This window comes from Leucopleurus acutus, assembly GCF_964270905.1.
Source record: "Leucopleurus acutus genome assembly, chromosome: 12".
Lineage (NCBI taxonomy): Eukaryota > Metazoa > Chordata > Mammalia > Artiodactyla > Delphinidae > Leucopleurus > Leucopleurus acutus.
In genome coordinates, this window is record NC_139154.1 from 21413981 (window position 1) to 21441607 (window position 27627).

The 27627-nt window shown below is 49.4% G+C and overlaps 1 protein-coding gene across 21 annotated transcripts in view; it reads left to right on the plus strand.

Annotated features, from left to right (window-relative positions):
• MAP4K4 (mitogen-activated protein kinase kinase kinase kinase 4) overlaps window positions 1-27627 on the plus strand; it is a gene marked incomplete at its 5' end in the record, with an annotated part of 171631 nt that overhangs the window by 127490 nt on the left and 16514 nt on the right. For 2 of the 21 annotated variants that reach the window (XM_082851731.1, XM_082851732.1), the window contains 10 exons: window positions 1080-1290; window positions 12091-12252; window positions 14507-14593; window positions 15061-15255; window positions 18491-18724; window positions 19664-19770; window positions 21075-21226; window positions 22152-22249; window positions 24272-24447; window positions 24833-24953. In XM_082851731.1, coding sequence (XP_082707857.1) covers window positions 1080-1290; window positions 12091-12252; window positions 14507-14593; window positions 15061-15255; window positions 18491-18724; window positions 19664-19770; window positions 21075-21226; window positions 22152-22249; window positions 24272-24447; window positions 24833-24953 — 1543 coding nt within the window. Of the gene's footprint in view, window positions 1-1079; window positions 1291-12090; window positions 12253-14506; window positions 14594-15060; window positions 15256-18490; window positions 18725-19663; window positions 19771-21074; window positions 21227-22151; window positions 22250-24271; window positions 24448-24832; window positions 24954-25969; window positions 26162-27627 lie in introns of all 21 variants that reach the window. The other 19 variants (XM_082851739.1, XM_082851738.1, XM_082851746.1 and 16 more) reach the window with 18 other exon arrangements.

The window sequence follows — 27627 nt, forward strand, 5'->3', positions numbered from 1 at the left end:
TGGCTGGTTGGTTGGTTGGTTTTGTTCTTCCCACCGGTGTGGTCATCAGCATTTCATTGCCGCTATTGGGAGTGATATTCTGTCCTGATCCACTTCATAGTCGTTTTGGTCATCTCTGGCTCCCCGAGGTACAGTGAAGCAGAAGCTTGAAGATGTGGTAGCATGAACCTCACAGCGACCCATTAATCAGGGAAGAGAGGATTTAAAGTCTTTGATAATGGTCTTGCCTGCCTGGTGTTCAAGCTGCAGCTACACGTAGCTGACTAGCTAGACAAAAGGAGGGTAGGGACGGTGGTTCGAGAGACCTGTGGGGACCTGTGTGCAGAGAATGGGAGTTTGAAGAGAGCATATCAAGAGAGAAGAGAATTTATTGAAAAAAACTCCATAGTTACATAAAAGATTTGAATCCATCAGAGACTAAGATTTTTAGAGTAATTTGAACTGATTGCAGGAGCAATATAATTGTGTTGGGTTAGGGACGCGATATAACGAAAGAAGCAGTTTAGGAAGATTGATTTGCCATTTGTTCTGGGAGTTTTGAAAGCGGAGAAGTGACTCTCAGCCGGGAGACCACCTAGGAGTGACGCTAATTTTTCTGTGTGGTGGCTCATCCTTGGGACCCACCTGGGCTCAGCCGCCGGCCTTGCAAGTAGAGAGAGTGGGAGGGGAGAGCTGACAAGGCATGCTGGGCCGCGTGGAGAAGGCGAGGGGACGGCCAGTGCTGGAGTTTGCTCTGGTATTACCGCCTGGGCAGTCCCGGGACGTGATGCTGCTGTTTCTGGTGGGAAGCAGGCCGGTCACAGAGGGTCTAATGACATGTGGCAGGAGGTGGTTTCAGCTCTTCATCGCAATTTGAGTTGATGGGAGAGTCCCACGTGGAGATGTCCTGTCAAACGTCCAGGACAGAGTTTTAAGATATTTATGAGACGGTGAAAGAAGGGGTGATGCTACTGAGTCGAAGGCTCGTTACCCCCGTGGAGTTGTTAGTTTGTTGGGTCCTGGGCTGGGAGGAGCTCGGGAGAGGCGGGGCGTGGGCGTGGAGTGGCCCGCACCCCTTAGAGCCCCGCTTCCTCCTGCAGCTCCATCGTCAACGTGCCTGGCGAGTCCACGCTGCGCCGGGACTTCCTGAGGCTGCAGCAGGAGAACAAGGAGCGCTCCGAGGCCCTGAGGCGGCAGCAGCTCCTGCAGGAGCAGCAGCTCAGGGAGCAGGAGGAATACAAGAGGCAGCTGCTGGCGGAGAGACAGAAGCGGATCGAGCAGCAGAAGGAGCAGCGGCGACGGCTGGAAGAGGTGGGGGTGCGCGGGCCAGAGCCGGGGTCCCGGTCTTTGTTCACAGGCGTGGCCAGATGCCCAAAGGACCATTCTCCGTGGCCTCGTGAGGCAGGTCGTGCCTCTCCCCGGCCTGGCCAGTGAGGTCCCCTCTGAAGGGGAAGGTGTGCTCGCGCACCGGCGGGACCTTGCGCTCCCGGAGGCCCGAGACCTGTTTTCCCCTCTTTTGTAAACGTCAGGGACCTGCCCCCAGTTACTCATCCTATTTGTGTGGGACGCAGGGCCCAGAGGTGGCGTCGCCCCGGCTCCGTGGAGGCCGTGTACGCTACAGTCTGAGTTGGCCAGCTCGGCCTTGACCTCATTTCCATCCCACCCTTGGCCTCTGGGTCCCACTTGGGGTGTACATATTTTTCTGAAAACATACGTACACAGGAAAAACACTTTTCTACAAATTCCTTAACTTTAGGTACATTTAAGAGTAAGGGTTGAAGAAGAGAATTATATTGGGCATGATACAAATGCTATTCTGTAATCTAGCCATAGTGTTGGCATTAGTTACTTGTTGGGGCGGGGGACACATTTTGTTCCACCTTCTTGTTGTCTTTGTTTGTTTTTGGCTGCGTTGGGTCTTCGTGGCCGCGAGGGCTTTCTCTAGTTGCGGCGAGCGGGGGTTGCTCTTTGTTGCGGTGCGCGGGCTTCTCATTGCGGTGGCTTCTCTTGTCGCGGAGCACGGGCTCTAGGCACGTGGGCTCAGTAGTTGTGGCGCATGGGCTTAGTTGCTCCGCAGCACGTGGCATCTTCCTGGACCAGGGCTTGAACTGTGTCCCCTGCATTGGCAGGCGGATTCTTAACCACTGCGCCACCAGGGAAGTCCCCCACCTGCTCATTGAATTCCTTAATACCATCAACGTTGGTAATATGGTTACCCACAGCTTTTCCATTTTTAATTCACGAAGACATTATTTCCCTACATTTCACCTGGGGCTCAAAAGAGTCTTTTTTCGTTTCCTGGTTGCCTTTTACTATATATATCACAGCTTCAGATTTCCCATTCATAGTAGTTTGTTTCCGTTTAATTCATACATCTTATTGTTTCACCTTTATCCTTCATGCCAGAAAAAGAACCCCAAACAACAGTAAAGCCATGTGTTGATACTATACAGTGGAGTTTAATTTAAACGACGACACATGCTTTTTCCCAAGTTACTTAAGGGTACATTTTGTGGGGAGAATCTTTGCTTCGTTTTGTGTGTTTATGGTCTGAATTCTGAAACTTCACAGTCTGCCCTGGTTTAGAAAACCAGTGTCTGTCTAACTAAGGAGACTGGAAGTATTCGGCCAGCGCTTTGGAAGAAAACACAGGGCACAACCTTGCTCTGTGGGAGGGGCAGCATTGCTATTTATGTAACTTTTTGCAGTTTGTTTGCAAACTCTCTTCTCATATTTTAAGACTCAGTGCTCTTTGCGCATAACAGAAACCTTGAGTGGTTCCGAGGTTTTTCAGGCTGTACGTGGACCGTGTGTGCTCAGTACACGAGAGTGCTTGAGCTTGGAGGCTGTGGCTGTTTCCAGTGGCCTCTTATGCAGTGTCCTCCACTGTCCTTCCTAACCCTGGGCTGTACTTCAGCTCAGTGATGCGGGGGAGTTTGGTGGTGTATACCTTGAAGGATCAAGGACTGGGTCAGCTGGAGCCCCTTTCTAACACAGGCCCTGGAAACTGCTTTCAGGCCTAGTGACAGTGAGATAGGCGTCCGTCATCCAGGCCCTGGACATGATAGGGAGTGAGGATTACGGGGTTAGGCCAGCGATGGCTCAAGGAAAGGAGAGGTTTTAAAGCGATTTGTTCTGTCAGCTAAATAGAGGCTAGAGAATCGGGGTTGTCAGCTAAGTGAGAACGTGGCAGTTTACCGGCTTCAGTTAGCCCTGTAATTTCAGCTTCTCAGTGAAAGTTCAAACGCGCAGTCACCTCTTTAAACCTCTTAATCAGGGCAGATGGAGCAGGGTCCTGGAAGGGTGGCGTTTGCAGGAGCAGAATCCACTGATGTGGGTTCTTGGTGATCCAGCGCCTTTTTGTCAGCCTGGTAATTAAGGCCCCAGGAAGTGGTTTGGGAATATTTGCGCCATAAATGATTTGTAGCCCTTTACTGGCATTAAAGGTATGAGGAATAGGGATTCCTTTTGTTATTATTAACAAAGGAGATAAAGATGGTCATCTTCACTCAAAAGATAAATGATGCTTAAAACTGAAAGGTGATCACTTTCTATCAGCGACTGGTAAAAAAATGGTCCCAAAGTTGAGGCTGTAGGGAAACAGTGGAGATGTTCCTTTCTCTGAAAGAGCCATCAGATCCGGTGTATGGGGGCTAAGGGCTTCTCCGCAGCCCCTACTGTCTCAGAACCTCGCCGCAGGTAGGGGGAGCGGTCTGCCCCTCGTCTGTAAGAAGTCCACGTGGTACATACATCCTCCGCTCTTGCTTGGTGCCCGTCGAGAGTTGCTGCTGCCGGGATCTCTCTGCTTTGTTTCTCTTGCTTTCTCTTCCTTGGATCCTGTGTGAACTGGAGATCTTGGAAGTCCTCGTAGATATTTTCAAGTCTGTCTGCCAGTTTTGCTGAAAATGATGTTTCTGAGTTTTCTTGTTGCTTTTGGATGGTCCCAGGAGGAGAGTGGGAGCGTGCTGAACTCACGCGGCTGAGTTCACGCTGGTGGCTTCGTCCCCTCCTCTCCTGCCCCTGACACTTGTCCTCCTCTTCTGGGTGCTCAGTGTTTTCTCAGCTTACTCAAAGTTTGTTACCCAGATTCATTGCCCCGTGTGATAATGATCTCCCTCTATCGAAAAGTTTTAATATTACTCTATTACCTTTTATAGGTAGATGCATCATCACATCTTTGGATCACTTTGGTAGAGCTTTGCCTCTAGCTAATTTTTTTTTCCCCACCCTGGCCGGCTTTTTCTCCCAGTCTTTTCTTTTTTCTGTTCTTTTTTTTTTTTGAGCAGAAGTGAAGATTATTTCATCATACTGTCATTTTATCCTAATGGTTTTGTGCTCTTTCTTTTCATTGACTCTTGCCTTGGTACCTGCTACCGACTCCTCCCATTCCTGTGACATCCACACATGGATCACATCTGCTCATTCCTCGTCTAAGTTTAAGAGAAATATTATACAAGACGTCCTGGAGAAAACCCCATTAGTGATCTAAGTTAAGGTGACTTTGTTAGCTGCTGTACTTTGGATATGCTTTTGAACCTGTTACATATTGAAGTCACTTATGTCCAAATTCATAATTTTTCAGTTTTGACCTCGTGGAGACTGTCAGATTATTAGTAAAAGCAAGATACATTTGTCTGTGGTTTGGTGTGCTACTTGATTCAAAAAAAAGAAAGAACATTTCTTAGGGAAGATTTGTTTTTAGCAAACCTATGATACTATTATAACAACAGCACATTAAAAAAACTGCATAATCTTTTTATTAGAGATAAGAGACAAAAACTTTTCATTTGAGGTTAGAACTTATCCTTTTCTTAAAAACAAAAGACGAAAAAAGGGAGAACTGCAATTCCCTGTGTGTTCCCCATCTCACCCGTTTGTGAAGATGACTGTGGGTTCTGCAGACTTGGATCCCGGCCAAGGACTTCACTTAGAGGGCCGAGTCCCCTTTGCTGCTGCTTGCGTCTCCCTTTCTGTTCTTGAACTGCTGGTAGGATGTTCAGACTCCCCACTGTCGGAATTTTTCTGCAGGTATTTAAAACAATAATCCCTTCTCTTTACCATCTGCCCGAGTTTTCAGCCCCGGAGATGCCGTAGTCCCTGTGCTCTGGGTCTCAGCTTCCCGCAGAGAGGGGCGCGCGTGTGGGTGTGCGACCAGCACCTCCTCCCTCTGCTTTTCTTCCACCAAGAGGACACATGCTTACATTCGTCTGTCTTGTTTCTGCAGATCCCATAGTGACCCCAGTTTTAGAGAGGTGGGTGAAAGTGGAAGAAATTAAAAACAAAGTAAAGCAAGAGAAAAAATTTTGTCTGACACCCCAGGCTTTGCACTTTAGACGTGCACCAAGCTCAGCTCAACACAGCGGAGGCGCGGGTGGTCGCGTGTGTGTGTGCGCGCGCGCGCGATGCCTTTTAAGAAAGAGAGAGAGAGAGAGAGAGAGAGAGAGAGAAGAACATTTGCGTGAAGTGGGATTCGTCTTGAAGCTAAATTGTAACGCTAGGAAAGCCTGGAGCGTTCTAAGAAAAAACGGAGCGAGCCGTGGCAGGCACCTGTGGTTGTCTCTTGGCTGTGAGATCTCAGAAGGACAGTGCGGCGACCCGCTTCCCCCCAGCGTGTCCTCACCCCTCTGCCCACACAGAGGCCCCTGCGTGTCTGACGGCGAGTGCGTGTGAGCACAGGGTGCGCCTTCCACCCTCCGCTCCAGCCGTGCTGCGCACGGGGGCCCTGCTTTTGCCAGAGGGCCACCGTCTCGCCTCTCAGAAGTCCTCAGCTCTTAAATGTTCTTTTGGCATCCCAGTCTAGTGTTTTTTTCCTAGTTAAATTTTGTAAGCGTTATTCTAACTCAGCAAATGTTATTTGTTGCCTGAAGATGGGGAAGAGTTGTCTTTGGGGAGAAGCAAAGTAGTTTAGGAGTTTCTCTACTAAAGTTCATCAGAACCTGCACTTTACAGACTCAGGGGTCGCTGGTGCACGTGCAGCCACATGACCTCCAAAGCTCTTGCAAATAGTCGAGCCTGAAGAATAGATTGGTTCATTAAAGTTTAGTTTCTGTTAAAGCCTGTAAGTCCGGTGGAGTGTCTGTGAATGGACCCCACTATTATCAGCATGACCTATTCAGAAAAGTTCGAATTGTGAGATGAAAGCATTGCTTTTAAATACCAATCTAGAAAGAGAACTTAAATGTAATTAAAGCATAGTTGGGAAAGTACATATTTACTCAGGCATGCTTGGAAAAATTGAAGTAATAAGGAAATCGCTATAATTTGAGCGACTTGGAAATCACTTTACAGCATCATGCCGTTTTTCAGTTTGTTTGTTTTTAAAGAAAGAATGGTTTAAAACAATAAGAATGACAGTTTGAAAATGCCTCGAAGGATTTATATTTGCTGCTCCTAATGGGGTTAACCTGAGCAGGCATGTTCGTTAGCGTCTCCTGGGTTTTGTTGCTTGAAATCACAGGCGGGAGGTTAATCTAGTGTGGATTGATGTTGCTTAGCTGATGGCTGGTGATGTATATGTTTCAGTTTTGACCATTTTCTTTTGAAGTTCTGTTGCAAGAGGCCAGCTTTTCACATCAGTAATCTATTAAGGTATTTACTAAGGGCTTTCTTTAATCTCTAACTACCCCCGAACACACACACATACACGCACACCCCAGTTAAGGGCCTGTTCTCACTGTAGTGGTTTGTATGGTTGGAGTTTACATTTCTGCTCTTGGTCCAATTTACAGCTTCAAATATTACAGCATAATGTGGAAGAGGACTCGGTAACTACATCGTTCTTGGCCTTGGCCATCAGTCTCCCGACCAGGACTTGCTGAGTGGGCAAGTCCAGGGAAATTTACCACGTTCCACGTTGTCTTGTGGGTTTTTTAAAAGTGTGTGGCTTACCTTACCTGTAAGACTTGGAGGAGAGGGGCTGCGTCTGATTCACCTTCGTGTACCCATGCGCTTCATGACTATTTCTCAAATGGGTGAAGCAGCATTTGCGTCCTCGTTGTGTCTCTGGAAAGAAAGGACTTGTTCTGTGCACTTACAGCCATTCTTGGGCTTGAGATCTCTGATTTGAGTTCCGGAGCCACCGTAAAGGGCTGATAGAACATCCTGAGGCACAAAGCGTGTGTTGTGTAAAGTGTGAGGCTCTGTCCGGATTAACAGTGACTGTTCAAGCCCGCTGTGCAACTTACTAGGTGATCCTGAAAAGACGGCTTTAGGATTTGGTTGGGCCTGGAGATATGGATGGATTCTTTAGGCTTATTCTAGCTGCTAAATGTTAGAAAATCACGGCATCTTGGGTATTTACAGGGAGCGGCGTGGAGATGAGCGAGACACGCTCCCTACTTTTAAGGAGCTTATGGTCTTTGTTTGTGTGTTGATGGTGGTAACCAAGAGTATGAGACTTCCACGGGGCCAAAGAAGAAAAAGCTTTCAGAGGCTTTCACTTGACAACTGAGATCGTTAGTTGTAGCCTGTCCCTGTTTGTAAGGTGTTTGCTTATTGTTATTTTAAGACGTGCGTTTTGAATTAAACTTAATATAATAATTTAAAATTATTTTAATTAAGTAGTTACATAGTAACTTTATTATATCGACTTTGGTAAAGAGTTGAACAGAAACAACTTGATGTTTACCGCACTTTCATTGAGAAATCCCAGTGCAATGACTGCGAAGGACTGAAGATGTCCTAAACAAGGAGAACAAGAATGGAAGCCCAGTTGTGGACGTGAGTCTGTGGTAGAGCGTAGACCATGGGAAGGTTGGTGCTGCCAGTGCTGGAAGAGAGTCCAACATGGGAGGTGGCGAGGGGGCCAGAAGCAGGTATATGTGAGCAGTGGGCCCTCATCCCCTGCAGCAGGCTGCTCTGCTCCCCCTTCTCAGCCGACACCTGCCACCTGGAACAGGCGAGCTGCGGAGATTCGGGCACAGCTGAGGCCGTGGAGAGCGAGGCTGAGACAAGGGCATCCGTGAAGAGCTAAGTGCTGATGAGCATGACGGCAAGCGCGCCCGCCTCGCCTGGAGCCCGTCCTCTGGTGCCACGTGCGTTCCAGGCACCCCCATCCACTGCACCCTCTCCTCACCTGAGGACTCAGTACTGCACAGATCCCTCTCTTCAGAGACTCACCCGCCCAGGGGAAGAGGTCACGCTGCCTCACAGTCACCTGACTTGGAAGCTTCACAGCCACCGCTTGACAGCTTGCTTTTCACTGCCTTGCATGTCAGTAGATGGCCCGAGATTGAGGACGCAGAAAAATCTTTAACTGAAAGGTTCCAAGACACACAGCAAAAGGAGCATGAAGGAAATAGAGACAATGTAGGGAACAGAGAAAATATCTCACACACATACATGTACACATGCCCAGAAATCTTAATATCCTTACAGAGAGAAGATATAAAAATCATGAAACGACTATTCAGAAAAAAGTTTTTTAAAATTTTTAATAAATGCAAACTCCCAGAAAGTGGGGAGAGAAGATAAGTGTAGGGGGACTAGAACAGAAGAAAAACAGAGTCAGTCCAGGTGGTTTGACTCACATTTAACAAATGGTCCAGGAAGTGAACACCAGAGGGAGAACATGCAGCAGGAATTCAAGACAAGTTTCCAGAACTAAGAAATAATTTCTGAATTGAAAGGCTTACCGAGTACCCAGCCCAGCGAATGAGAAAAGCCGCCGTTCAGAGGCACATACATCATCTTGGAAGCTTAGAAACTCAAGGATGAAAAGAGGATGGCAAAAGCTGCCGCCAGGGGAGCACACAGAGGGGTGTGGGTGTGGCTGCCACGAAGTGCCAAGGACCCACATGGGCAACGCCAGAAAGTAGGAGGCGACATACCAGTGCTTCTGCAACTCTGAAGGGAAGTTGGTGCCCCCGGCCAGAAGTATATGCACAGCATGGGAGCAGAGCTTTTGTGACCTACAGAGTCTCTCAGGTCCTCTACTTGTCTTCACGCTTGCTCCGGAAACTACTAGAGGATGTGTTCCAGCAAATCAGAGAGAAGTTGACAGGGGATCCTGTACAGGAGAGGGTCCAGAAGTGTTCCTAGGAAGCAGGTGGGCAGAAGGATGGGATGCCTGGAGAGCAGCCTGTTTAGGTTGGCCCAGAAGAGAAAGGGCTGTGAGAGGGTTCATCTCTAGAAGAAAGAAAGAATACCTGACCCATTTGACCATATGGAAAGGAGTCTTATGGTGTAGACTTTACAGATGATGCTATGATGGGCCCATGAAAAAACAGGCAAACAAACAAGAATAAGGCAATTTTTTTACTATTCATGTATGTATGTATATATTTTGGACAAAATAACATAGATTTATTTACTCTTTTAAATGTAAATTTTATTTTAAATTTTTAAAAATTGGCCTCAGATTTTTATTCTCCAGGTAGTCACTAGTTAACAACAATCAAAACGGCACCGTGGAATTTTAGATATAAGTGATCATGGGGCGGCAACATAGCAAATGTTAATAAATAAAAGAAAGGGCGTTAACAAAGGTGTATATCTTATGGCTTGAGGATGGTTAAAGTCTAGTACTTTGATAAAAATTTTAAAACACAAGTGAAAATGGAAAAGGCTACCTGTAAGGGCATTTGAAATTGAAAGTTACAAATTCTTAGTAGCATTTAGTTAGATGAAGTCAAGGTTTCCCACCGGCCTGGGAGCCCTGCCCTCAGTGTAGTTGGAAATAACCCCCCGAAATGGATTCTGCACATTTCACCACGTTGGGGCTTCCTGCCTGGTGTGAGGACGAGTGCTTTCACTGAGGCGCCAGAGGATGTGCATGGGGTCCCGTCACTCCCCGGGACTCTGGAGGACCACAGCGCAGGGGTGCGAGGCAGGGGGTGAGCTGAGAAGGCTCCTGGGCGTGGGCTGGACCAGGGTCAGCCCTGCGCTCGGTGGGCCGAGGCAGCTGGAGTTGCTGGTGAGGGGCCAGCGTGTGGGAAGCCAGCTCCCGCGCTGCTTCACTCCCTCCCTCCGCTCTTCCTTTGCGATCTCCCGTTGTCTTCTCTGGAGACAGAAATTTGAACCTCGAGGCTGGTGTGAGGTGGACACTTGGCCGCATTTGGACTTAATGGCTGTGTGGCGGCCAGAGTGCAGCCCTGCTTCCAGGGCAGCGTGGCAGCTTCCAGGACTCTCACTGCAGTTTTTCTCCTTGTCTGGCTCTTTCTGGAAGAGTCCTTGCTGATAATAGCCAAGGCGTCAGCTCTGCTTTTTTTTGAACTAAAGAATTTTTCAAGATTCTGTAAATAACAGGAGAGGAGAAAGTAAGTGAAGCCACGGCTTTTCTTTTTGTTTTGTGATCCCAGGGGGCTAAGTGGCACCTTTCCTTCAGCATTGTTCCTAAAAATTAAAGAATTTTGGTAGCCTCTGTGGTCTGTAAGGACAGGGCAGCGGGTGCATCTCTGAGGCTGCTGCGGTGGTGCCTGTGGTCACGTGGCGTTGTTTAGTGCAGTGCAGCGGCCCAGAAAGCTTTTGAATCTTGCATTCCATCAGTAAAAAAAAAAAATTGAGCATGTATCTGATAGAGATACATCTAGTAATTTTGTATCGTACTGATACATACATTATGAAACGTGCAAAAGTAGCTATCTTAAAGAATGAGCTGGGAGTATAAGAACATAAAAGTTCTGGGTGTGTTTTTTGTTTTTTCCCCTCAACTCCGGTTGCCTTGCTGGCCTGTAGAGCCTGCTGGGAGCCCGGGAGGTGGGGAGGGAAAGGGAAAGCCCAGACCTTTCCGAGGGGGACGGTCCTCTGACAGTTCACTGCTTGTGGGACCTTGGCTCATAAGCAAGTCACGTTGTTACCTGAAGGTGGTAAAGTTCAGTGTATGATATTCTTTGCCTCTTCTGACCTGTTCGCTTGAATCTGATCGGCTCGAAAAGCTAAGGGGGAGTTCTGAGGGGTCGACACTGGTTGCCTTTCTTCTCTCTTCTGTTTTCCTTTTGTCTGACTGACTTGGAGGGGAATTGTTAGTCTCCACCTGCCTTCCTCTCTTGTGGCTGTGGTTCTAGAGCTGTGCTAGAGACAATTTAAATGTAAATTAACTTTAGTAAATTAAAACGAAAAACCCAGTTCCTCCCTCACGTGCTGGGCACATTTCAGGTGCTGAGTAGCCGTCTGCAGCCGGCGGCCGCTGTGCTGAGATGGGGCGCCTCTCCATCCCAGGGGGGCTGCACGGTGGCTGCATCACTTTGCAGGCCAGCACGCTGCACATTTGTGGGAGGAGTTGGTTGATTTATACTCTGCGCGGTGGCAGTGCTTTACTGACAGATAGATGTCTGGGGCTGGATGAGAAGGGGCCAGACATGTGCCCAGGGTCACGCTGCCAGGTACCGAGGGGTTGACAGATGGTCTGCGTTGGGAAGGGCTGTCGGAGCAAGTCTGGTGACTCAACGGCACCTTCCGCACTTGCTGATGGGAGGCAGGATGCTGTCTGATTAACGGTGGGGGGCACAGTGGCCCTCGACCTGGGGGCTTACCGCCCAGGTGACTCTGGACAAGTCACTTCTCTCTGCTTGAATCTGTTTCCTCTTCTGTGGAGTAGGAGTGAAGTGCTTCCTAGGTTTGTCATGAGAATCGTAGTAGGTAAAGGACATGGAAGGAAGACCGTTGGATACTTAGCGCCATGCGAGGCACCGCGTGAGCTTGTGCTCACGGCAGTCTATACATTCATGGTAATAATAATGGCATCTCTTATTCTCGTTGGTGTCACTTCTTCTCTCCCTGATGTGTGCTGCCTTTTTCCTCTTTTAAGTATTTCTCTCCTTTCTCTGCGCTATTTCTGTTCTCCTGTATTCATTTCTCTTCTCTTTCTTCTGACTGAAGGGCCCGGGGTAACCCTGTTAGTGATACTGAAGGATACAGCATTCCCTGTCCCCTCACTGCTGTGCTTCAGCGAAGAACGGGGAATAACTGATAGCACGTGAAACCCGGCTCTGACGGGTACTTCCAAGGAGGCTGGTGTGTGTGAGCGGAGGGGCAGTGTGCAAGTAGGTGGCCGGTGCAGGTGGGCTCCACGAGCTCTCCCTCTTGGCCTCTCCCCGTAACTGGTCAGCAGACCATCCTGCGTGCCGTGCCGTGGCTGCAGAGTCCGCTGACTGGGTCGCTTTACTTCCGTAGCAACAAAGGAGAGAGCGGGAGGCCAGGAGGCAGCAGGAGCGCGAGCAGCGGAGGCGGGAACAGGAGGAGAAGAGGCGGCTGGAGGAGCTGGAGAGACGGCGGCAGGAGGAAGAGGAGCGCAGGCGGGCGGAGGAGGACAAGAGGAGAGTCGACAGGGAGCAGGTGGGTCCGCAGGGGGCGCTCCGGCCGGGACCGCGGGGGCTGGCACCGTGCGGAGCTGGGGGAGCCGGGGCAAAAAGCATGCACGCGTGTGCACACGTGTTCAGGACTTTAGTCTGAAAATGCAGAAGCACGGTTGGAAGCATATTCACTTCAACAAACTGAATCTCTTGTCTTTACCGACAGATACAGAAATCGGTACACTTTAGAAAGCTCTTGAAACCAGCAGGGTGGTCTCCACTAGTATGAGGCCTGAAAGATTTCCGAATGTGTCTAATGAAATTTAAAACCAACTGTAAGACACTTCCTACGAGAAGTGTTGGAAGTGTGCAGCGACTAACTGAATATTTTAAGATGTATTCGCATATAATTCAGTACGTACATACGTGACGTTAGAACAGCTGATAACATTAGCCCAAAGCGATCAGATTTTAGCGATATTTGCAGCATGTTATTAACATCACATAAAGTTGCCTTTAGGAGTCTGATTCCTGAACCACCTGTGCAAGCAGAAATTGTGCTTTTTGTTGTCTGCGTTGTCCGCGTGAATCCCATCATAGCCTCTCTGCCCGTCATGTCTTTGAATTGATCACTCTTTGTTACGAGCTTTGAACAAGGAAAAAATATATGAAGGAGGACCAGTTTAAATGATAGCTGAAGTTCATACTTAAAATGCTTGTAAACAGTGGTATTAGCTTCCAGATTTGATCATTCAGCTGCTCTCCTTTGCCTCGGGTTTTCCCAGTGTTGGGTCTACATACTATTTTTCTGTTGAAATTTAAGTGATTCCCTTGATCTCTTACTTTACTGACGTTGTTGGCCTGTTAACTGTGGTGCGTTGAGTTTAGTTTTCATGTTCTGATTTATACTTGGGGACTACAAAGAGGAGAAAACATAAACTTGAAACAGTTGAGTCACGGAGGGATAATTCTCTGACCTTGATTGGGAGAAGAGGGTGTGAATGTAATCCTAACCTTCAGTGTTCTAATGGAGTCATTGGCTTTTGTGTATAGCAAGTATTCTTCACCTCTTCTTTTATAAAAATGGCATCAAAAGTCAGTTTTATTCCAAAATACTCCCGTGTCAGCCGTGCTGTAGGAACCTGTCGTTTCTGCATGAATGTGCCTGTTTGTGTACATGTGTCGTTGTCTGGTTGTTCCTGTGATGTGAAGGCAGAAAACCAGGGATGTAGTGACCTGAGCTCGCAGCTGTGGTTCAGCTCCGTCTGGCTCGGGAAGAGGGGAGCTGGGAGTCGGAGTCCTCTCAGTCGTCGGGGTTGGGGCGGGGCTTCCAGGCCCGGGACTGGAGCCTGGGTGGGAACTAGGGGGCCTTTGCCAGTGGCCCTGTGGGTACACTTTACCCCAGATTGGCGTTTTTGGGCTAAATTTGCTTTGTAAGAAAAAAAGTTCCCGAGGAAATTTGTCATGATTTCTGCCCAGCATTCTCTCCGCCAGGACGAGTGGTTAACTAAAACTCCTGTTCGGCCCAGATGTAGGACTGCTTTTATCTTAAGGTGTGCACCTCAGTCGGCAGTAGACACTGTAAATAAATAATCTGATTTCAAAATAAAATTTCTCCTCCCGGACCCCTCAATCTGCTCCTCTTCCAGAGTAGTGAGCTTCTCCCCTGTTGACAAAGAAGGAGGTAGATGTCTGTTATTTGTGAAATGCTCCTACTTTGCGAAGTGATTTCACGCCTATTTCATACTTGAGCCTCCCCCAAAATCCTGAGAGCTGGGAGAGAATATTCTCGATACGGGCTTGCTAGAGACTAATCTGCTGTCGTAGATCAAGGTCTCCAGCCCATCAGATATGCATGCTCCTTCACGGTTGGGTTTTTCCTCTTTATGTAACGTCCTTTGGATGTGTTTTTGTTGTTACAGAGCTTTATCGTTCTCTTCCCGTTGAAAATGTGTCACCTCACGCCTGTCTCCCCTTTCTCTCTCTCTCTGTCTCTCCCTCTCTCGCTCCCTTCATCTCTCTCATAGACTCTCACGCGCGCACACACACACACACACACACACACACACACACACACACACCATCGCTGAGTGCGTGTCATCATTTATTAGACTCTTTAGATCTTAGAGACTAATTCGAAGTTCTTGGGGAAATCCTCGGCAGTAGGCTTGTCTGAGCCGTTGATCGCTCAGTGGCTTACCCCAGATGATCGGGCGGATGGCTCTGGGCGCCCCAGCAGGTGGTTCTGGTGCTTTCCTTGGGGCTCCGTTGATGGCCGGCTGATTTCTGTGTGACAGGAGTATATCAGGCGGCAGCTGGAAGAGGAGCAGCGGCACCTGGAACTCCTTCAGCAGCAGCTGCTCCAGGAGCAGGCCATGCTACTGGTAACGCCCCGCGCTGGCCCCGTCCCGTAGCTAGGGCTCCCCGTGCTGGGCAGGGCAGGGCCCACGTCGGGGCGGCTTCTGGTTACCTCTTTATTTCCCGTTGCTGGGTTAACTGTTCTCGTTTGGTAGATAGACGAGGTTTTGCACAGCACCTGGCATTCGGTGAACAGGCTAGAATGCCAAGAGCTGGCGGTTCAAGGCACGTGCCGTAGGACCCGTACCTAGAGTACTCCAAGTGTCCTTTGAAACCGCCGAGACCAGCGTTTCCTTGGGTTCTCTCTTACTCTGTCCAGTGACAGTATGCTTAGCGACAAGCTGTCAGGTTTTCCCACAGGTAACCTGCCATTTTACATCCCGGCCGTTGTGCTCTGTCACCAAACAAGCGTCGGTGAATGCCGGGCTGGGGAGAAGTGAGCCGGGGCGAGGCGGGCGCTGGGCCCCGGACTGAGTGTCCCTCTCCCCCCAAGGAGTGCCGCTGGCGGGAGCTGGAGGAGCAGCGGCAGACGGAGCGGCTCCAGAGGCAGCTGCAGCAGGAGCAAGCCTATCTCCTGTCTCTGCAGCATGAGCCCCGGAGGCCGCCCCCGCCGCCGGACAGGAGCAAGGCCGGCCTGCACGGCGCCGAGCCCAAGGCCCAGCACGAGCCCGCCGACCGGGCCCGCGAGGTACGGCCCCCGCCGTTCCGGGCGCGCTCCCAGGGCACAGGGCGGGGCCTCTTCTCTGCTTAGTGTCTGTCTAGAGGGGAGCGGAGCGCCTCAGAGCTTTGCAGATCTCGGGGGACCTGGACGCTGACCAAGAGACGGAAAGAGAGGAGGCTGTGTGGCAGCATTTTTCTTTGTGCTGTAAATGATGGGCAGGGTGGCCTGTCGTCTGTTTTTCCAAAACTGCCGCGAGGATGGAGCCTGCCTGGGCCCGATTCACTGGCTTTTTGGTGATCAGGGTTTGCTACTGAACTGGGGCATCTGGGCTCCCAGAGCTTCCCAGGGAGGATGCGATGAAGCCGGAGCGCTCCTCGGACCCTGGCAGGGTGGGCCGGGCGGGCTGCAGAGTGCGGGATGATGGCCCGGGCGGGGGCGTCCTCCCGCCATGCCGGCCCTCACACGGCACATTCTAGGAGCAAGTGTCCTGCTTGTTCTGCAGTGCCTTTATTTTTCGTGGAATGAAACGTGTGTTAGATTCCCGGTGACGTTCTTTTAATCCGTGGGTTTAGTTGGTTGCGACAGATTAATTCTTTTCCTAGTGTATCTTCACGTGCAATCCTAGACTTCTTGCCGGGGGAGATTTTAAAGGCTGCCTCTCTAAATTTTTGTCTTCATGAATATTCCGTATTCTGCATCAGATCCTAGTCTCGTGTTATATGCCTCCTCTCTTTTCTTGTAGTTGAGGAAAACAGAAGACTTCTTTTTAGACTCCTTCCACTTTCAGGCTTTCTTCGGTATCTGCTTTTTTCTACTAACCCTGAGTTATGTCTTCTAATTCTCTGACGCAGGTGGAAGATAGATTTAGGAAAACTAACCACAGCTCCCCTGAAGCCCAGTCTAAGCAGACAGGCAGAGTATTGGAGCCACCAGTGCCTTCCAGATCAGAATCTTTTTCCAATGGCAACTCCGAGTCTGTGCACCCTGCCCTGCAGAGACCAGCCGAGCCACAGGTAGAACGGCCAGTTGGCTGTGGGTCAAGGAGACGCACACAGAGGCTCACTGAGCCACCAGCCTGCTTGAACCGCTCAGTTTGGTTTGTTACCGCATTTAGAGAGAGAGGAGTTTAGCAGAGGGAGTTTAGACTAAGCAGGACGTAGCCTCAGTTGATAGGGAAAAACAGGAATTTCTTTTTAAAGATTGAGGTTGTACTTATTAAGAATATCTGGATTCGGTGATTTCTTCTTTCTGTCTGACTTTTTGCCTTCCCTGACTCAGATGTTCGTAAACAAGTGCGTCCTTACTCAGATACAGAGACTTTTCAGTTTAGTTTTTAGAAAGTTAGTGTCGTAAGTACACAGAGGGAGACTTTTTCTTAACCTGGGGTCCTTGGCTCCCAGCCAGTTCTACGAGTGGGCGGCCCTGAAATTCCACGTAAAATTTTTTTGCTTTGTCCAAATGTACATATATTTTTGGGAAGAGGGCCTTTTATCAGATTCTCAAAAGGTTCAACATCCAAGAAAGGTTACGGCCCGGTGGGTTGGGTGTGGGTTTTCCTGAAGTAGGTCAGGATAGAGGCCACTGGGTCGGCCTCAGCATTCGGCCTCGCAGGTCGGGGACCTCCGTGCTGTCTGGCGGAGAAAGCGGACGGCAGAGATGACGCATGTCGGAGATCCCAGAGATGCTTAAGACGCTGGTTCCCACTCCTGCTGAAAATCATTGACTTTCAGGCATTTTGCTCCCTGCAGCCGTGTCATCCGGAGTACTGGGCTCAAGTCCTTGAGCCCGAGTTTACCTGTCACTGATGTTTGCATGTGTTGGGGGACAGTAGTGGTAGCGGTGGTGTTCACACAAACCCGGATGAGGACTTGAATGCACTTTACAATAAAGATCCTTGGTATGGAGCAGTTTTACAGTAAAAAGAAGACCCAGGATTAAGCTCGGCAGGGTGTTGGGAGGTTGGTGTTTACGTGAGACCAGCAGCGTCTCGATTCACAGAAGAGCTGACGCACAAGCCTCTGGGCAACTCCAGAGAGTGAGGAATGGAAAGAAGAAGGATGCAGAAGAAAGCAGGACAGGATGAAGGGGGAAAGGGAGGGGAATGGGGACAAGGAAAATGGGTTTGATGAACGTTATACTTACCGTAAATAGAAAATCTTTATGTGGCCACTAACAGTTTAGAAAATAGGAGTTCATGAATTGTGTAGACTGCTTTTTATACTGCTGACTAATTAACGTAGGGCCAGGAAAAAGAGTCCCTTTTCTATCTAAAGTTGCTTTTGGCCAAAAGCTGTACTTACGAAAACATTCTTTCGGAACCAATTCTGGATCTTAACGCTTGGCAAGGTTGAGCCAATCCTGATTTGGTATTTCCTGTTTTTATTAAATGTGATGTAATAGATATATAGCTAGAATTATGTAAATTTCCACATTGAACAGTTATTTTAAAACAAAAAGTATAATTTCAAGAAAATGCAGATTGTTTCAGAGATTGCTTTTCCGACTTGGAAGTGACCAGATGAACTCAGTTGCCAAGGACCTGTCTTATTTCTTCAGTTGTCAAGTAGGAGGAATACCCCCCTCAGCAGTCCTTTTAGGGAATCCTAGCGCTGAATAGGATACAAAGAAATCAAAGTTCTTTTCTTTTCTAACTAATACAAAGATACGTGGAGTTCTGTGGGGTTGGAGTGTTTTAAGACTTGGGACAAGAAAGAAGGAAAATCGGTGCTGTATTTGGAAAGCTGGCTGTTTTTAAGTTACACTCTTATAATCTGTCCAAACATGCGGGGTTGGTCTTTGCACAGTAAACATGTGGCTCTGTTGTTACTTGGTCAGACGTCTTGCCCTGCCAGGTAACGGGAGGGTGGGTAGAGAGGTTTGCACGTGTGGCGATGTCCGTCCTGCGGTCTCCTCCCTCTCTGCCTGTCCACGCTGCTTTGACGCAGAAATGCATGCCGCACATTGCCCCTCCGACAGGAGCGCTGTGAGGCTTTTTTTTTTTTTTTTAATCTTCACGTTTACTGCTCTCTAACATTTGTCTGGATATTAAGAGTTTTCCTTATAAATGTACATTTGTTCTTTTCTACATATTGTGCTCCCCAGACCACCTCTCCACTTAGAGCATAACTGTCGTACTGCTTGGCTGACCTAGTCCTGACTGCCTCCTGTGCGTTGCCCCGGCTCCCGCTTTGGATTTGGTATTGACCAGAAAAGCGTTTTCTGCAGAACGCATTGAATGTTTTGTGTTTTGTTTTCTTGTAAGGTACAGTGGTCCCACCTGGCATCTCTCAAGAACAGTGTTTCCCCTGTCTCGCGATCCCATTCCTTCAGTGACCCTTCTCCTCCCAAATTTGCACACCACCATCTTCGCTCTCAGGACCCATGTCCACCTTCCCGCAGTGAGGTGCTAAGTCAGAGTTCTGACTCTAAGTCGGAGGTACCCGACCCCGCCCAAAAGGCTTGGTCTAGATCAGACAGTGACGAGGTCCCTCCAAGGGTAAGGAGCAGGAAGACAGACGTGCGCTTCTTTTTCCTTTTCGTTACTTTTAAAACATTATTTATTTCAATTAAGGGTGTGGTGACGTCACCAGAATTAAGGGGCAATGGCAGAGGAACTTTTGACGGTGGGGAGAAAATTCCATAGTGAGGCAGTTAGGTTCAGCCATCGGCCAGTTACCTTTTCATTGCTGTCGCTGACTCTGTACTTAAGCACAAGGGACCCAGATAACTTAAGAGTACATCTATAAAGGGTATGCTTCTAGAACAGACCGAATCAAAATTTGTTTTAGCAGCTGTCGTGTTAAGTTCATACAAAAGCTATCAATTACTTTGCACCATTAATTAGTATCAAAATTTTCAGAAAAGGTATTATAAGGGAAAAAATTTACATAAATGTTCCAGAAAATGATTTTTTTTTAATTGAGGGATTTTTGTTTTTGTTTGGGTGTTTTTTTTAATTCCATGTTTTTAAAATTTTTGGTTTGATAATTACTTAACGCTGAAATTAAACAAAAAGACACATTTTATTTTTCCTCCACTTGGAATTTGCTTCCTCTGAGTATTTTCTTGCTTCCTACATTCTTCGTTTCTCGCTGATCCATTTGTAGGCCATTGTTTGGTTTCTCTGAGCTTGTTTTCCTGATTCTCACATTATCTCAGTAAGATGCTTTGTACGTGCCCTGCCACCAAGCTTCAGTGCCAACATCATTTAAATGTGGTTAGGAGCATAGAAAGGTTGTCCCAGTGCCTTCGACGGCTTGGACTACTCTTCTGTTGTATCACTGGAGGGCGGAGAAGGATCAGGGGTTGGGGGTAGGTCGGTGATAGCAAGGCTAAGGTAACTAGGACTGCCTTAGAGACATGTGTGGTAGGAAGTAGTCTTTTCTTCTCCTCCTCATGTTTTCAGTAATTTAATTGCTGTATTTTGTACCCAAAGGTTCCTGTGAGAACGACGTCCCGGTCCCCCGTCCTGTCCCGTCGGGATTCCCCACTGCAGGGCAGTGGGCAGCAAAACAGCCAAGCAGGTCAGAGAAACTCCACCAGGTAAGAGAAGAGCGAAGCTCAGGGGCAGACTTACTACACAGTGTCCTGCAGTCTTCTACCGTCTGCTTGCATAAAAATGCTCATAAACCTGGAAGTTCTGGGGCAAAGAGGCGATCCGTGTGTAAAGAAAATGCCGTGAAGTCCATTCACATGAATGACATCAAATTGATCTGCGGTGAAAAGAGAGATTAAATCCGACTGTGTGTTGCAGCAGTTTTAAGGTGAAAACTGCCTGTCTCAGTGAGAGTAACAGGAAGGAACAGCAGGGAAGGGGGGAACCCGAGAGGGCTTGCTATCCAAAGGATGTCTGGGGGCTCTGGGAGTGTACGGAAATCGCACAGGCTACGGAAGAAAGGGAGTGGTTGACTCGGAGTTGGCAAGAAACTCGTGAATTAACCACAAAGTGTTTTTCAGGTTCTGGAGCCGTTCTGTTTTATATGGGAGCTGTTAGCCACAAGAGGCTACTTAAATTTGAATTGAAGTTAATTAAAATTACATAAAATTAGAACTTAATTTTCTTAGCTGAGCTAGCCACATTCCAGGGGCTCCTTACCTCACGTAGCCGGTGGCGACCGTATTCCCAGCGGTAGCAATATTGTCATCGCCTCCGTTCCGTCGACCAGCCAAGCACCGTTTTAGAGGAAGGAAAGGTCGTCTTGAGTGTTTTGTACTCTGGTCATCGCTGAACCTCTGTCCTTGGTGTCTCGCTATATAACGTGAGGGAGTGGAGTGGGTGACAGCCCAGAAGCTGCGGGGTTCTCCTGTGCCCGAGTCCGTGTGTTAATTCTCACCTAGAAAACTCAGGCTGTGGTGTGTCAACGGCAGGGATACACCGTGGCCCATGTGGGGTCACATTTCCAGCCCAGAGCACGAAAGAACGAGCGTACTGCCTAAGTGTCAGTTCTTGAGAGCCGTGAGGGGTGGTGGTCGGTACTGGGACTTTGTGTGTAGTTTGATTTTGTGTGTAATTATGTAAGTGGAATTTTTCATAGTAAGAAACTGAGTTTGTAGCTGAGACAGAACTAGTGACACTTCTAGACCAAACAGTAGCGTTTCCTCTCACACCCAGAGAAGATTTGTCTGCTAATGGTAGAATGTCTTTTAGCATTTTGGGTTTGTTAAGATATCTGAGATAAAACCAATGAATAATGCCACTGTAACTTTTGGTGAATTTCACGTTAAATGCTGTTGGTAGGCTGATTTTCTCATTATCCCTGCGTTCGAATGACATGGTGCGCATGTTTATAATTTGACCCTGCATCTTGGGATAATGCATTAGCTGTTCTCGTCGTCTTCTCCAACAGCAGCATCGAGCCCAGGCTGCTATGGGAGAGAGTGGAGAAGCTGGTGCCCAGGCCTGGCAGTGGCAGCTCCTCGGGGTCCAGCAACTCAGGATCCCAGCCCGGCTCCCACCCTGGGTCTCAGAGCGGCTCCGGGGAGCGCTTCAGAGTGAGATGTAGGATGCCTACCTTTCCTTTTCCCTGTGCCTGTTCACCGTATCGGGCTCCAATCAGTACAGTTGACCCTTGAACACCCAGGGCTTAGGGATACCCCCCACCAGTTGAAAATCCTCATCTGTAGTCGACCCTCTGTACCCCCGGTTCCTCTGCATCCGTGGTTACACGCCCATGGATCCAACCAGCTGTGGGTCCTGTAGTACGGAATTATTTACTGTTGAAAGCAATCCACACGTGAGTGGACCTTCGAACTTCCAGCCCGTGTGTTCAAGGGTTGACTGTATTTTGGAAATCCTTTTCAATCATGGAAAAGACCTGTGATTTTTCACAGCTGCGTATTATGAATACAAAACAGTGTTTCAGTGTAGGTTTGCTGGTGACACTAATAATAGTTGTCATAATTTTAATAGTAAAGAGTGAGGTTTTGAAAGCTTACACATGCTGAGTACTGTCCATGCACTGTCTCATTTAATCCTTACAGTAACCCCAGGAGATGGGTATATATTGTCTCCATTTTACAGATTCAAGTAACTGCAGATTAGTGAGTTTACGTAACTCGTCCAAGGTGATTAGCAAAATATCCAAGCTGAGATTTGAACCCACTCTTCTGAGTCTAAACTCCATCGGTATTGTCATCAGTATTGGTTATCTTAACCTACTCATAAGAATAGATTAGTGGAAATTCCCTCTACTGTGTTATTGATGTAACGTCACAAGGAGTTGTGAACACGTGTTAGTGCAGTGTGACAGTCGAGGGTTCTCGGGAAGGAGTCACAAACCCCGGGGTTCAGACCAGCGCGTGGAGACCTTGCTGTGAGCAAGGCTAATGAGGGGAGAGGACGGGGGCCAGGGGGGCTGGGTGGCTTCGTGGCCCACACTCAGATGTTTACGTGACTCGGCCTTTCTTGTCTCTGAACTTCACAGCGTCATCCAAATCTGAGGGCTCGCCATCTCAGCGCCTTGAAAATGCAGCAAAAAAGCCTGAAGATAAAAAGGAAGTTTTTAGACCTCTCAAGCCCGCTGTAAGAATTGCACAAAATCCATTTTACTCATTTCAAACTCCAGTGAGATCTTTCTATTAAAGCCTTCTCCTTGCGCGGCCTGCAGGCCTCCCTGTGGGGTCTCGCAGGTTTGAGGGGTTATAAGGAAAGCTGTAAACCTTGGCCCACTTGTGCCGCTGCCCCCCCCCCCCCCCCCACTTAGTCATTTAAAAAATACAAAAGAAAGAAAAGCCTTCTGTCTCTTTGCTTGGCATCAACCTTTACATGCTCTTGATGAGTGGGCATCTAGAATACTGGCTTTTGGAAGAGATGTTTTTCCCCCACCTTCTTAAACTCTCCCGTGGTTTAAATGCTGCCCTTTGGTATGTGGGGCGGCGGCGTGGCTGTTCCTCTCCTCCTTAGTCCTCGACGCAGTAGCTGCCCGTCACTGGGCGCACTGGGGGTTTGAGCCTGCTGGGGTGGTTTTGTCTCCCGCTTGCATTGATTTCTGTGCCCCCCTCCCCCCTTCTTTCCTCCCTGCTTCCTGTGCTGTGGGTTCCTCCTCACCGATGGCTTCTCTGGCTCGATGGGACCCCGCTGACCGAAGGGCGAAGTGGTAAGCGCCGTCTGAACAGCTCAGCGTCGGGGCAGCATTCTAACCTTAGCCTGCATTCGACCTGCATGCCTCTTCCTTCCTCAGCTTGCTCTCTTCTAGAATTAGAAACCCTGAATGTTTGCTGCATGTTTTTTAACACCCCAAATTTGCTGCATGCGTTCATTCTTATTATTAAATATGGCCCTTTAAAGTCACTTGAACAAAAAGCCGCAGCTGTTCTCGGGAAGTCGCGAGCAGGACTCAAGGCCAGTCCTTGCTTGCTTGTCTCAGAGGCTCAGGCTCCAAGGAAAGAAGCGTGTTCTTAACTGGTGAGAAGCAGCGACGCCAGAAGGAAGAGTGGCCGCATAGCCTGCCTTCCAAAAACCACTACTTTTTAAGTGAAAATTTTAAGTGGAAAGATAACGTACGTTGAACTTCTGTATGAAAATGTAGAATAGAGATCATAGTCAAGCTCAGAAGTTATATTTGGACAGTCGATCGGGTCTCACAGTGTCTGCATGTAGAAGAGGAAAGGGAACTGAAGCCCTCGTGAACAGCAGCGCTGACCCCGGGCCGCTTCCCCCTCCAGCGTGCACGCTCGAGGCAGCGGCAGGGTAGCCTGCCCAGCTGCCTTCCCATGGCCAGACACACAGCAGCGCTTTCTCGCAGCACACATCAGGAACTTTGTTCACGCACGTGGCAAGTTGTTGGCCCTCGGTTAAGCCAGATGTGAGCCGTACCCTGTGCTCACTTCACTCTCAATTTTCTGCGAGTTGGAAATTTTTAAAAATAAAAGTTGGAGTTAAAAACCTCACCAAATAAGTACTTGAAATCACCCCTGTTTAACTAAAATTTTGCTTTCTGCAAAATCTCCTCAAAAGAAGACTTTGTCACAGGGGCGGGCGTCTTTATAACACACTACCAAGGTCTGTCTGCACACAGCTGTTGATCCAGAGTTTTATAGCCGGAGAAGAATGCTCTCGGCTCTTGTTTTTTTTACGGCTGTGAGGACTTTTTTTTTTTTTTTTTTTTTTGCGGTACGCAGGCCTCTCCCTGTTGTGGCCTCTCCCGTTGCGGAACACAGGCTCCGGATGCACAGGCTCAGCAGCCATGGCTCACGGGCCCAGCCGCTCCGCGGCACGTGGGATCTTCCCGGACCGGGGCACGAACCCGCGTCCCCTGCATCGGCAGGCGGACTCTCAACCACTGCGCCACCAGAGAAGCCCCACCACCTTGGACTTTTAAAAAAATCTTTTCTACCTTTTGTTTTATCTTTCTGACTTTTCTTGCTCTCGTCTTTTCTATCGAAAGCTTTGCGAGCTCCCCTCCATGATACCGATGAACAGCCTGCAAGGCAGTTTGGCAAAGCTGGCGCGGCCGTTAGATGGATAGTGAGAACGAAGCGCTTGGCCCTGCGCTGTTTCCCCGTCGCTCTCCCGCCTGACCCTCTCTTCTGTCTCCTGCACTAGGACCTGACGGCCCTGGCCAGAGAGCTCCGAGCGGCGGAAGACGTGCGGCCGCCGCACAAGGTGACAGACTACTCGTCGTCCAGCGAGGAGTCCGGGACGACGGATGAGGAGGACGACGACGTGGAGCAGGAAGGCCCCGAGGAGCCCACCTCGGGGCCGGAGGACGCCCGAGCCGCGTCAGTCCCGCCCTGCTTCAGGGGGGATGCGTGTCCCCACCGGGCCTTCTGTCCACTTGGGACCAGTTGTTGAAAACCTGTCCTCTGATCCTGTGAACAGTTAACGTTTCCCCGTCGTGCAGTCAGCAGCAGACGGCCTTTCTGTTTTCCCCCTTCTCTTCGTTGGTGTGTGTGCATGTCAGGGCCTCTCCCAGTACTCCGTGTGTTTCATGTCTTCCTCTTAATTTGAGGCTGTGAAAAAAGGGAAACGGCAGTTCATTTCCCTAGAGGAAACTTTATGCCTGTAGCCCGATCTCAGCTTAGGACTCCGAGAAGGTGGAAAATCTCGACGGTGTGCCCTCGGCTCGCGGTCATGGCCCTTCACGTCTGGATTTTATCTCAATAGGTCATCTCTGAACTTGAGCAACGGTGAGACGGAGTCCGTGAAAACGATGATCGTCCACGACGACGTGGAGAGTGAACCAGCCATGACCCCGTCCAAGGAGGGCACCCTGATTGTCCGCCAGGTACCCGCGTCCTCTCTCCTCGTTGGAGGCTAGCTTCACCTGTAGTCATTAACCCACTTGCTCATTCACTCACTCATGCTGTTTCTACATCATCGTCTGTTCTCACCTAACAAGAGACCCGGAGGGTAGCGTCGTGTGCTGCATGCCCCGAGGCGGCCAGCGGGGACCCCCCCTGCCCCGCTCGCCTGCATGTCACGCGGCAGCCCTCATTCCAGCAGCCCGCGGGCCCCACGGTCTGCATCTGAGCACAGAGAAGCCGCAGGGGGCACGCCACGGCCTGCAGCGGGTCTGCAGCCGGGCAGCGGGGGTCTGCGCGGAGCTCTCGGCTCTGAGGCCGGGCGTCTGCGGCGGGAGCCGGCTAGGCAGGCAGGAAGGAGCTGCCCGGGGGCCGGGAGCCGGAGCAGGGGGGGGCGCCTCTCTTCTGTGCTCCGGGCGTTAGGCTCCTCCCTCGTTGAATATTAATGGTGTGCCACCCAGGTGTGCTCCGCTTGGATTACCAAGTTTTACAAGGGTCTGTTCATTTCTTAGCTCAGATGGAAGAAAGGGATGTGCTTCTCATTTACGTGGAGCAGGGCACCTGTGCAGCACTTTGGACTTTTCCCTGAGTGTGTTTCATGCTCTGGCATTGCATTCGTATGGAAAGCGGGAAGGGCCTGGTCCGGACAAGACCAGGATTCAAAGAGGTGACGGGTACTTTCTAGAGCTTTAGACAGATTTAAAAAGGAAAGAGAAAAGCCAGTGGTTTTGGTAACAGCAGCTCCTGTGGCAGGTAAACCAGATGAAACACCCGCTGTTTGGGTTCTGCGGTCACCAGATGCGGTGCCGTGAGTTCTGTTGGCTCAGCCTAGGCATTTGGCGAGGAAGCGTGAGCAGCTCAGGCTGATTTCCTCCAGTCGTCCCTTGATGACGTAACAGAGTTGAGAGTCACACAGCACCGCCAGCAGTCAGGTATCAGTAGGGTCTTCGGCAATGCTAGCGGCGCGCGAGCGAGACCAGTGTGCCTGTTTTCTCTGCAGAGTGCAGTTGACCAAAAGCGCGCCAGCCATCATGAGAGCAATGGCTTTGCCGGTCGCGTTCACCTCTTGCCAGATCTCTTACAGCAAAGCCATTCCTCCTCCACTTCCTCCACCTCCTCCTCCCCATCCTCCAGCCAGCCGACACCCACCATGTCCCCACAGACACCCCAGGACAAGCTCACTCCTAACGAGGTATGTCTCGCACCACAGCTGGCTGCTCTCCCAGGGTTAGACCAGCACTGCCTAGGAGCTAGTTTGCAGAGCCCTTCCCACACCCTCCCCTCCCCTCCCCGCCCGCCGCCTTCTGTCACCTCCCCTTCTCTCCCCCACCCCCCACCCCCACCCCCCCAGTAACAAGTTTCAGATCTGCATACAAACCCCTTAACCCTGGAGCGATCTCCCCCCAAACTTGCCAGTTCACTGTTTACCTTTCTCTAGATAAGTGTAGTTGCATGGCTTTCCTCATTCAGTTTATTTTTCAAAAAAAAGTCTAAAACGATTGCTGTGTTCTCAGATGCATTATGTATTTGGCATGAAATTCTGGTAGTCATTTGTGGAATCTGCCTTTTTCATTCTTTTTATCCAGTACATCAAATACAGAAACATTTGATTAAGCAGACTTGGCCTTACCAGGATAAATGTGTTGCTCTGTACAGGGACCTCCTTCCAAAAGGGCTGGATCTTTTTTGTTTGTTTGTTTCGGGGGGTGGGGGGAGAGGGTGGGTGTTGTTGGTTGGTTACTCTTATCCTTGTTGAAGGATTTCTCTCCTTGAAATTTACCATCACTCAGAGTTTAAGAGGCCAAATTGCTTTTGGGGGAAACCTAGAAAATTAGGATGTTAAACAAGAAGGGCAAAGAACTGAGCGTGCTTTTCATTTCAAATTTTGAATGGGAAATCCTGTGTGCTTGTTCGAAGGCGTGGCTGTGTGCTCTCAGTCTGGGTGCCGGTTGGGTGATTCTTGCTGTTTGGAACAGGGTTATGCCCCAAGCGCAGGGACAGTCCACCGTGGGCACCCTGTCCTTAGTTAAGCAAGTGATCGTTTTCGTGGGAGGTTTGGTTTCAATGCCTTTGTCTAACAGTTGGAGGAGGTTGCAAGTGGCACGTAGCTTCAGCCAATCGTGTCAATGTAAGCACTGAACTGCCGGCCTGCCCACCTGGTCCTATTTTGGTTCCCTCCCCTTGAGGAGCCAGGGGCAAGTTGACTGCCAAGGCAGGCTCGGCATCCCATTGGCCGCCATCAGCTGGATGGGCCCCAGATCGTGGGCCTGGGCAGGAAGCCTGCCAGCAGGCAGCTGTGTCAGGTGGGAGGGGAGAGCTGAGGAGGGGGTGGGCTGCAGGACCTGTGACTTCAGCTGCCCAGGGGGGTGCAACGGTACAGGACAAAAGCACGTGGTCAGACATGGGTTTTTTCCTCCGTTTATATATCCCACCTACACTTACATCCCTTCTTATATTTACACTTGGCTCCATTTTGCTCTAATGTGTAGTATTTACAATAACCCTTAACTCACTAAACTGGCAAGTTTATTTTTCTGTTTGTTTTGTTTTTAATTGTCATTACATTTCCACTTAACAATTTGTTTCACTTCCTTTGTGCCGTTTTTTATTTTTCTTCTGTCTTAAGTTACATTATTAACCAAAACACTCCTATTCCTA